Source organism: Gouania willdenowi, chromosome 21 (genome assembly GCF_900634775.1).
Source record: "Gouania willdenowi chromosome 21, fGouWil2.1, whole genome shotgun sequence".
NCBI lineage: Eukaryota > Metazoa > Chordata > Actinopteri > Blenniiformes > Gobiesocidae > Gouania > Gouania willdenowi.
The window spans coordinates 9285178-9297209 of NC_041064.1; the positions used below are offsets into that span (position 1 = coordinate 9285178).

Consider the following 12032-nt stretch of genomic DNA (forward strand, 5'->3'; position numbering starts at 1 on the left):
TCTTTTTTTGACCACTTTACTTAGCAATTTTTTACCAATTTCTGTGGTTTTTAAAATCCCATTTCATCATCTTTTCCACCATTTTTGGTCACTTTCAACCCATTTTATTTCTGATTAAAAGACGGATTTATATCTTTAAGATGACTATATACTATGACGCAAAGCTCTTATTTATTTTGGGGGTCTTGGGTGGGTTGAAAAGGTTCAGAACCAGTGAAATAGAGGAAGATTATTTTTTTTATAACTTGTGTTGTTTAAAACGTGTTTATTTCTTGTACCTGGTTTCCCAATATTTGCCTGTAGTACACAATAGCGTCTAAAACAGCGTCACCATTTTGAAGTAAAACATCACCAATGTGGAAAAGCTCTCAACACCTGAAGTTTACAGTGACATTAAGAACCCTGCCTTATCCAGGGTGTCATTATGACCCCTGCTGGAATAAATAGTTACTGCACCCTGCAAGAAGAATTGGTCCCAGTTCCTTTCATTTATCTTCATAACTATAAGTGTTTATTTTCCCTACTTCAGTCAGTAATTAGTCTGAATTAGGTAATAAGAGAATTTACCAACTTTGCCTTCATGCCTCACCCTGACACAGCTGCACTTTTTCAGCTCCAGCCTCGGCTGATGTAGATTATCGGCAAAGGTGTGACTAATGAAGCAATTCAATTGGATTATTTGTTCTTGTAGCAACTATTTCTTAAATTATTCATGAAAATTACACAAAATCTCTCATTGGTTAATTGTTATTTATGAGAGTTTCAATGCAACTCAGGTGCTATGATCATAGTTGCACAGCCATAATAATAATAATGATAATATAATAAAAGCAGCTACAAATCATACACCTTAACTTATATTTCATAAATGACTACAGGGAGAGAAGAGGTTTGTATTTATGTTGAAAGGTTATGATTTGCTTTAGACCAGTGCTTCTCAAAGTGCGTGGCACGCCCCCCTTGGTGGGGAATGGGGGTATGACAGGTGGGGCGCAACAAACAGGAGGACATTTTCAATTTCATGCCAATCTTCTTAAATCCCATTCTTTCTAGAGAAAGGTTATTAACACTAAACAAAACGCCTACACACAAAGAAAGTAATAATGAGAAGATGTGGCAGAAATTAAAAAGAGCATTAAATGATTAGACTGGATTAGATATGCGACAGGGAACAAAATGTAACATGGAACTAAAGTGCATTTGTTTTGTTTTATGCAGGCAATTAGTTTAATGTAGTTTTGTAGTGTACGTGTTCACCGTGCACTGAATTTCCTTTTTAGTTTTTTTTAGATTTTGGCACAGATTGCAAACAATGTTTTATTATTTTCTGTATTTTTGACTATTGCACTCTTACATTTGATTTTTTATGCAGGTGATGATTAGTTTAACTTAGTTTTTGAGTTTTGGTTAATTCATGAAATATGCTACTTGCATCATACAACATGATGTTACTTTACATTTATTTTAGATGTGAGTTTTTTGGCACAGATTGCAGACAATGTTTCTTTATTTCCTACATTTTTGATTAATGTAGTTTTATTTTCCTAATGCTGATAATTAGTTTAATGTAGATTTTGAGTCCTTATTTATTTATGCATTATGACACAATATTACTTGCTCCCTTTAAGTTTATTTTATACGTGCACTGAATTTCCTTTATTTTCTTAAGATTTTTTGGCACAGATTGCAAACATTGTTTTGTTATTTCCTGCATTTTTGACTACTGCACTTTTACATTTTTTTTTTTTTTTTTTTTTTAATGCAGGTCATTATTTTAATTTAGATTTAAATGTTTTGATATCTGTATGCAATATGATATGACTTGTCCCCTGATGAAAATGTGTTATTTGAGAGGTGTATTCGGGGGGGCTTGAAAGTCCACCTTTGATCAAAGTGCAGAATAGCCTATGAACGACTGCTTTAGACTTACCTGAGCACATATGAAGGTCGCAGCAGACAGGGATAACCCACCTGGTTAGTGAAGGCAAAAGCATCTTCCTGTGAAAAAAAAGAGAAGCCCACATTATTTTTAGTTTATTGCACTAAAAAATATGTCGTATATAAACTGGTAAGAATCTTAATGCATTTATTGGAGAAAACTGCTGAATCAATGGGCAAACATCATTCCAAGGCTGAGATTAAATGTAAAAGAGCAAAATGTAAAGTGTGTAAAAAACTATAAATCAAACGAGAAAACACAAAACGCAATATCAAAACAATTGCGTGTTTCTGATCCGTTGCAGGGAGCAATAAACCTTTCATAAAGCACGCTCCTTATTTGAGTAGTTTTTCCCTCTGTTCTGCCAAAAAGAAAGCAAATCAAAGGAGTGAAAGTGAAAATAAAAGCGCGTCAACCATCAGAAAAAAGAAGAAAAAAAAGAGCTTCGATTTATTTTTTGTTTTTGATCCCTAAAGAAAAATGAGGGATGAAGCAGGAGTTGTGGAGACGGCTGCGTGCACGTCCCACAGCTCCTCGTCTTCATCACTCTTCTCGCTCACTTTTTTTTTTCTCTCTCTCTCTATCATTACCTACTGTTCACTCGCTACATAAAGCACTATTTACTCCCAGAGAACCAAAAACAATCTCCTTGTGGCTGTGCTACAGTTATTTAAGACCATTAAAAAACAAACACTTTGCTGAAGATGGACACAAAAACAGAATATTTAGGTATAGACTGCAGCGATGCAGAACTTTTATTTGTGCGTACAGCAGATATAATAGCTCCTTAGTGGTAACTGGAAACATGAGCTATGGTAAATGAGGAGATTCAGCAGTGACTGCTGATGGATTCCACTGCTCTACATATTCAAAAGAGGGGCTCACCACCAGTGCCTCATTTAGATGTAGCCGGCAGCCACATGAGAAGGCCAAACACTCGACTAATATTAAACGGGACACGATAAGTTAGGAGAAAATATGAAATCTAAGTAGGAAACAGACTTCATGAACAATAACCAGGCTTTTGGGGGATTGTATTAATGCCCCTCCCCCCCAAAAAAAGACATGTGATTGATTAGTAAAGCAGGGGGAAGAGGATTATAAAAAAAATTAAAATTTAGTCATTAAGTTTGTGGTAAATTAGATCAACTCTCAACTACTACTAGGTGGTAGAGGGGTCGTCTTCTGATCAAGAGGTTGGTGGTTCGATCCCAGTCTATACCTGCCGAAGTGTCCTTGGGCAAGACACTGAACCCTAAGTTGCTCCCAGTGGTTGACCAGCGCCTTGAATGACAGCTCAGTCCCACTGGTGTGTGAATGGGTGAATGAGTTGATATTTTAAAGCACTTTGGGGCTCCTTCAAAGTAGGCATAAAAAGTCAATTTACCATTATTAAGTTAATTGTATACGTAATGCTGACATTACGCTGTCAATATCTGTCATTAGCATTATGAAGGCTGTCATTATGTGTCTTTGGAGCTACGTTGGCATTTTTCGGGTTAGGTGGAGGGATTTAGTGGAGTTAGGGTAAAGAACAATACCTAATGACCGCCTTCATGACACTTTATTCATGCTAATGACAGGTGTAATGTCAGTCTTATGCATTAAACTTCAAGTACCGAGTTATTTTTAATTCAATATTTCATTTGATTATTTTAGGGTATTTTTTATGATAACAATTTAATATGAAAAAATAAAGTAAATAAATACATTTAGATTTCCTTTGCTTGATCTTTGTAAAAAAAACTAAAAATAACTATAATAATAAACAAAAAAATGAAGAAAAAAAAAAAAAAAACTTGTTTTTTTCACTCACAACTCACAAAATACAGGTAGCATTGTCAAATAAACAAGTGCCTGTCACAAAAACTTGGTCAACAATTTTCTGAAAATCATTTTTCTGAAGGCAAATATTCCTGGGGTCAGATTGACCCCAAGGGTAAAATGTGTTTGGAGTATTTGAGGATAATAAGAGGGTTAAAATACTTTTAAAGTGGACGATCAGCAAGAACATCAATAATGTTGCATTGAAGTCCATCATGGAGAGCTTTTTTTCTAAATAAAAAATGAATCCCTCACCAAGGAGCTCAGGGCCTTCCACGGGGCCTGGGCCACGTCCAGGTCATCGAGGATGCTGGAAAACACGGAGCGCTCCTCGGCTCGGTCGATCTGTAACGGGTTTGTCCCCAGGATGTTCACACCGTTCAGATACAGAGGGACTGCCAAGTTGTTGGGAATTTGACCCCCCACTGACACGATGCCACCAGAGCACCCCTGAAGCAAAGACGAACATGCTTTTAGACTGGGGTCAATAATATATACTGAAAACAGGAGGACAAATAAGGAAATTGCTAGGCTAATGCTAATACTAGGTTACTGCTATTGTTAAGTTAATGCTAGGTTAATGCTATTATTAGGCTAATGCTAATACTAGGTTACTGCTATTGTTAAGTTAATGCTAGGTTAATGCTATTATTAGGCTAATGCTAATACTAGGTTACTGCTATTGTTAAGTTAATGCTAGGTTAATGTTTTTGCTAGGCTAGTGCTAGGTCAAAACTATTGTTAGGCTAATGCTAGGTTAAAGCTATTGTTAAGCTAATGCTAGGTTAATTTTATTGCTACAACAATGCTATTGCTAGGTTAATTCTAATGCTATGTTAATATGCTATTACTTGGTTTATGCGAATGCCAGGTTAATGCTATTGCTGGGTTTATGCTAATGCTAAATTAATGCTATTGCTGGGTTTATGCTAATGCTAAATTAATGTTATTGCTAGACTAATGCTAGATTAATGCTAATATTAGGTTTATGCTAATGATAGATGAATCCTATTGCCAGGCTAATGCTAAGTTAACGCTAGGCTAATGTTAATGCTGTCACAAAGTTTATGCTAAAGCCATGTTAATGCTTTTGCTAGGTTTATGCTTATGTTAGATTAATGCTATTGCTAGGTTAATATTAATGCTAGATTAATGTTGATGCTAGGCTAATGCTAAGTTCATGCTAATGCTAGGTTAATGCTATTGCTAGGGTAATGCTAGGCTATTGCTATTACTTGGCTAATGCTATATTATCTTAGCGTAACTCTTTTCACAGTGAAAAACTTCCAATCATTCTGACCACTGAACACATAAATAGTTGATCTCCGCCACCTATTCACTTCAGTCATCACCAGAAACAGTGCGTTTGGCTCTTTGTGTGGATGCACGCTTCTTTTGATAACAGCATGCAGACCCGTTCCCTGTCAAGCTGATCCAAGGGGGATGCTGTTTCCATGGCAATGCCAGGTTGTATCTCTTCATTATTTATGGGCCTGTTCTCCTTGCTCCCGTCCAGGGTTTATCTCCATGCACTTAAGTTGTATTTATCACATATATGCACACACACACACAGAGACACACACAAATCTAGAGAGAGGACTGAGAGTGAGGGGTTGTGGTTAAAGCTATCTCTCAGAGCAAACCAACACTTAATCATGGCCTGATCCTGTCGCGACTTTAACTCGATAACAATTCCTCTTTGAAAAGGATGCTCGTGGATGTCAGTCAGCACAGACACACATGTACCAATATACAAACAGACAGAGGGCAGGGCTGCTCTCAGACATGTTCTGACATTATCAGGGACAAAGGAAACTGAAGACCACACAATGAACTACATATTGTATATACACGCTTGGTCAGAATAAAAAGAACAGGTTGAGGTTTGAGTCCTATTCTCTTTTAGTCATATGCAGTGGCACACTTGAAAACAGACACAACTGAAGGCCACCCAAAAGAAAGCGCCCCCGAGTGTGTGTTGCTCAAAACGTGTTACCAGAGCTATAAAACACTAAGAAAATAAGACACCAAATGTTACAACTGCTCAATAATGTAACAAGATGCTAAGCCTAAAACATACATTTTTTTTTTATCCTTTTTTTATATATATGCACTTTAATATATGTGTGTATAAATAAAGTTAACAAAAATGTTAAGGTTCTCCAAAATTATTAATCACACACACACACACACACACACACACACACACACACACACACACACACACACACACACACACACACACACACACACACACACACACACACACACACACACACACACACACACACACACACACACACACACACACACACACACACACACACACACACACACACACACACACACACACACACACACACACACACACACACACACACACACACACACATTCATTGAAACAATATAAATTAATAAATAAATAATCTATAGATAATTTACTCTATGATGAAATTAAACTATTACAATTAAAATGTTTTGCCAGCCTTCTTACATTCTTACAACTTCTTACATTTTGGGCAAAAGGTTTTTACGTTTTGGGCTCAGTATCTTGTTACAATATTGACCAGTTGCAATATTTTGTTTTATTAAAAAAAATATATTACATTTCGGGGTCAGCACTATTGTTACATTTTTGACCAGTTTTTACAATTCGGGTTTTATTAAAAATATAGCAATTTAGCTCTTGTTACATTTCGAGTTCGGGCTCTAACAACACATAATCTTATATTTACCTCTTTCTGAGTCCATGCTAACGGTGGAGCATCTACATTAAGAAAAGATGAGTTATCTGGACATGATTTTTTTAGATTTTATTCAAACTATCCTCATTAGAGAAGTTTAAAGTCTCGCAACAATAGAATAAAACGGAAAGTGGCGTGCATGAACTGAGGGCACGAGTAACACAGTCAGCCTTGAACCAAACCATCAAATATTGACACGCCTTTGAATTACAGAAATATTTAGTTCTCCCATGACTCTGTAATGCTAAATATTGGATGTGCTTATTATGTGCAATTTCTCACATTTGAAAAGGCTGGTTGATCTTTTTTATGCTTTTCTGTGTATTCATAATTTAATTTGTCAGCTATTGTGTGAATGTTAGTTTAAAGCAGTTTTTCCTGTGTCCAATATCCATGTGTATTTATTATAATCATATATATATATATATATATATATATATATATATATATATATATATATATATATATATATATATGATTTAGCTGAAGTCTTTTTACATTATTTATATTTAACTCCAGTTTTTATGCGGTTGATTTAAGAATGTTTGATGGCCTAACTGACTGGTTTGTTTTCTTATCTTAATTAGTTATCAGCTCTCTGTGTAAAATCCCTTAGAATTATCCCAGAGCAACATTTCAAACAGATTGCACTCCACAAACTAAATGTTTCACATCAAAAAAAAAAAAAACAGATGAATAGCAAATGGAAAGCAAACCTCCTGTTGGCTTATGTCAAGGATGCGTTCCAACGTCAACTCTTCGAAGTAAAGACGGTCGCACTCATCAAAGTCAGTGCTGACAGTCTCGGGGTTATGGTTAATCACCACTGTCCTCTTCCCCATTTGTCTCAGCGCTCTGATGCTCGACACCGCGCACCAATCAAACTCGACACTGCTGCCTGGGAAGATCAGTTCCACTCTGTGATTTGTGCATTTGCTAGGCATGCATTCAAACAGCACAGAAACTCATTATTAATGAGAACAAGGTGTTCTAGTGCTACTTTCTAAGCAAAACCAATTACATTTTAAACAGAAACAAGCAAAAAATACATTATTAAATGAATTCATGATATTTAACCGTTGTGCACTCCCTGAAATTTACATACACTTGTACACAAACGGTCAGTCTCATAAGTGCAATAAAAACATTCCATTATTTTTATTTTTTACTTCCACCTGGTCAGATCCTTTTAACTACTTCAGAACTATCCATAGATATAAAATGTATTATAATTTTCAAACCCTTTTTATGTTTGTATGGACTTTTCATCATGAGAACCTCTATTTTTTTCAGCAGGAAAAAAACAAAATATGCAGCATTTCCAAAAATTGGTATTTTTGATTAAAATATTACAGCCTTGAAGGTGTCATTAATTGATAGCTAAATTTAATTTAATGCATTATTGTTTTTTTCCACAACACGTTTTTAAAGAAAAACATTACACTTGTACACTTTGTATATTTAGCAAGACAAGAAATCCAGGCCTTCACTAAAATTTCCCTGAAACTTTATGCGATGGTCTTTGGTTGGTAGGAGGTCATTACATCTAAAACATGTTTTGCCTTTATTTTTGAAGGTAGAGGCTTTGATCTATTAGGTATTAATTGAAAAAGCATTATGATATGTCATGATTACAGTATATGAAAAATATGTGGTTACAATGGGAGACAATGGGGCAATTTTGGTCATGAGGTTACTTAGTGTCACTATGATGCATATCTCCTTTTCTATACACTTCCAATACACAGGACTTTGGAATTAAGCAAATAAAAATTAAACTAGAACTGCAAACAGTTATGAAAGGGGGCCAAGCCTTCCCGCGCGACTTGGCCCCCAGGTTTCACGGAGCTCGTGGAAGTACGTCACAAAGGATGACGGGTTCAGGGCGAGGGTCATTACACAGGCCAACGTGCCATTTGTTGTGAACAGGTGGATATGAAGTTTTGGAAGATGTGATTTAAAGTGTGAAAGTTACAGGCCAAAATGCATTTGCACCCATTATAGCGCCACCTCGTGGTGCACTTTTTGTATGGGTGATCAGTGTGCTCTTCTATGGTTACCCTGTAAATTTCACAGCCCTCAACATATTACTTCAGCTGAAATAAGATATGCGCCAGTTAGCATTTTTATTGCTAGCTAGAAAACTTTACTCGTTAATAATTTGCGCATAATTTACCCGGAAAAACTCATTTTGATAACTGTATATCACGTCCAACTGAAGACTCTACGTGCCAAGTTTCACGCTGATTGGACAAAACCCCAAGGAGGAATTCGAAAAAGTACGTTTTCCAGTTTTTGTGATTTTGAGTTTTTTGCGGAAATGGGCGTGGCCTAGCCCAGGTGATTCAGTGCTATTCAAGGAATCTGTGAATATGAAGGTTTTAAATTTGCAACAAACAGTGTGGGCGTTATTGGCCAAAACGTGTTGACCTTTGTTATAGCGCCACCTGCTGGCGGACATATGTGAATTTTTGCGTCCGAGGTACGCAGGGTGGTCTGGACCCAACCCCCAAAGGGCACCACCCTACCTTGCACGGTTTAGCCTGCAGCACCACTTTTACCGGGGGAAACATAATAAAAATAAATATTATAATAATAATAAAAATCCTTACGATTACAATAGGGTTCCTAGCACCGCTGGTCCTAGGAACCGCGTATGCTTACATATGCGGTTCCCTGGCCCCGCGGGCTTGGCCCCCTAAAAAACAATAGGGGCAAAATTTCATGCAACTAGCCTTAAAAATGACCAGAATATTAAAAGGCGATCAAATAAAAACACCCAAAATGTCACTTTTGGCCGCAAAGATGCTCCGAGAGTTAAATAGTGCTTTATGGTTTAATTAAAAAAAAAAAATTACCAGAAAATGCTACATTTTTTTTTTCTTTTTTTACACTTACCTATGTGGTAGGGTCCACAGCCAAGGACCATTATCCCATTGTCATTAAAGTTAATATCATGCTCCTAGAAAGGAGAAGAAAGAAAAAAAATCATAATCTGTCCAGGAAATGCTTCAATTTTGGCTTCAGCACCAGACAAAACTAATCAGAAAAGTGAGAATGATGGATTATGGGTACATATTACACAGCAAATCAATATGGCAAAAAAAATAAATGACATTAATATGTACACATTAGGATTTGATTGAGGCTTTTAATTATAATCAAATGAAAAAAGTCTTTTTGGAGAGTTCCCAGTTGTCACGATCGTATCCAGTGGATAAGATAAAGTCAGTGCTTAGATTATTTATTGTTTGTTTTAATACATACGGGTGCATCTCAATATAGTACAATATATATACTGTATATCAAAGATACATATATGCTTTTTTGCTAAAAAAAAAAAAGAAAATATTCACTCTCCATCCACTCTTTAAATAGCGGGGTCATCGAGATCTACAGTTGTGGATGAGTATCAGCAAATGATAATCACAATAATAGAGCATAATGACAACAAGGTTTTTATTTATAAATGATGAAGAAAGGTGTGTGGAAAATGAAGAAAAACTAGATAAAAGAAAGAACTCAACAGTATTATTTTCTGCCTCTTCCTTGTTGTTGTTCTTCTTCCTTCGTATTTGTGTTTTTGTTTGTTTGTGTTCTTTGACTTATGTGCTAAATAAAGAAAGAAAGTAAATACTATAAGTACTGTAAAATCTCCGTGGATGGTTGCATTGACATTCAACTTCAAAAAGTGTGTGTTGTCTGAAGTGACCAGTGTCATTCTAATGGTCAGGATAAAAACTGCAGACATTTTTACATTTTCATTAATTCCAGGGATCTTTGTTCCTTTGACTGATAAAGTATTGGAGGTTCTACATTTGTTATGGCTGAATAATGTGCTTTATTTTTAATTTTTTTGCATTCATTTAGTTTTTTTAATATAGTATATTAGGTCAATGTAGAAGTAGATAATTGGGAATTGTACAAGTTTTAGTGAATTCAGTCAAATCTGAAATATGTGCACATACCTGACCGTGATAGGTACAATAGAGGTAGTTTGTCATTGCAGGATACTCTGCTGCCAAAGTGTCAATCTAGAAAACATTTTTTTTTTTTTTTTTTAAATCTAATTTTGTGATGACTTTGATTGACAATTTAAATCCCTCAGTGATACTGACCTGTTTCACCCATGGTCTGATGTCCAGACTGAGCCTCAAATCTCTAGCTTGGTTCTCACTATAGCCCAGAATCTTCCCCACCTGTCGGTCTGAGAAGCCGTTTTGTTTCGCTCTCAACAGTAAATCCTTGGGCACAGTTTTACTGTGGAAAACACATTCAAACTGTAATTATCAAACCACTTCAAATCCACCAGGATATTTAGAAAAGGAGAAATGATGTACCGAGATTTAATCATTTGTTTTTGTTTTTGAGAGGGAGAGAATAATTGTAATTTTCTCAAAACGTGGTGATGATAACACCTGTCAGCACATGTTACTTACCATACTTTATGCCCACTTGTGCAAACCAACACATCCCAATGTGGAGCATTAGGAAACAGTAAGACCTCTTAAACTTCTTTGATCGGGAAATTGGTACATTCATGAGCAAAAAAACTATGCATGTTAACCAACATTGAACAGATTTTGAGGTAAGGTGTATACTGAGGTCTTTCTATCAGACACTATGTAAATAAACAGGCAAGAAAAGAAACAATATTCTGAAATAAACCATTGTTTTAACTGTTTTCACCAAATTCAAAGGTGAAAGTAATGGATTACAAGTACTCAGGTTACTGTAATCGAGTTACTTTTATGGGTACTTGTACTTTTTTGAGTATATTTCTAAAATCAGTCATTTTACTTGTACTTCAGTATATTTTAAAAGTAGTAAAGTAACTTGTTGCAATTCTACACCCAACCGTTACTGAGTAAATTATCATTTTTTTGTTTTAAAATAATCAACGGACATCGTTTTAATATATTGCACTGTTTTTATTGTAAAGTGTCCTTGGGTGGCCTGAAAAGCGCTTTTAAATAAAATAATTTATGATTATGATTATTAAAAATTAAAATGACCAGACAACAATCAAATGCATCACATCATCTCAGTCCACATCATCTCAGTTCATAAATAATAATTTAATTTGTTGGTGCTATTTTATTTAAAAAAAAAAAAAAGAATTGCACATTTTGACAAATCTTTTATTTTATACAGATGCCTTTGTGGAAAATAAATTAAGTTCCAATTGTGGTAAATTTGGTTTTTTACCTTTTTAAGTTTCTACATGAGAAGTTTACTGTATGGAAGGGAATCGTGGCCAAAATAAACATGGGGGGTGAAAGTAACTAGTAACTTTTACTTTGAGTACTATTTAATTGAGCAACTTTTTACATGTACTTGAATATTTTATGTCTGACTTACTTGTGCTTGAGTACAATTTCATTCAAATAACAGTACTTCTACTTCAGTAGGATATATCAGTACTCTTTACACCTCTGCTCGCATCTAAAAGTTGCAACACAATTTGATAACTATGTTTTTCCTTAAAGGCACAGTGCAAACTTTGTGACCTAAAGAGTTGACCC

General features: G+C 35.5%; 1 protein-coding gene across 1 annotated transcript in view; it reads right to left on the reverse strand.

Moving 5' to 3' along the window:
* Positions 1–12032, reverse strand: part of cps1 (carbamoyl-phosphate synthase 1, mitochondrial) — a 63521-nt gene that overhangs the window by 29747 nt on the left and 21742 nt on the right. The window contains exons 22-27 of the mRNA XM_028435707.1: positions 10626–10767; positions 10476–10541; positions 9406–9469; positions 7224–7405; positions 4019–4213; positions 1931–1998 (exon numbers count right to left, since the gene is read on the reverse strand). Of these exons, the coding sequence (XP_028291508.1) occupies positions 1931–1998; positions 4019–4213; positions 7224–7405; positions 9406–9469; positions 10476–10541; positions 10626–10767 (717 nt within the window). The remainder of the gene's footprint in view (positions 1–1930; positions 1999–4018; positions 4214–7223; positions 7406–9405; positions 9470–10475; positions 10542–10625; positions 10768–12032) is intronic.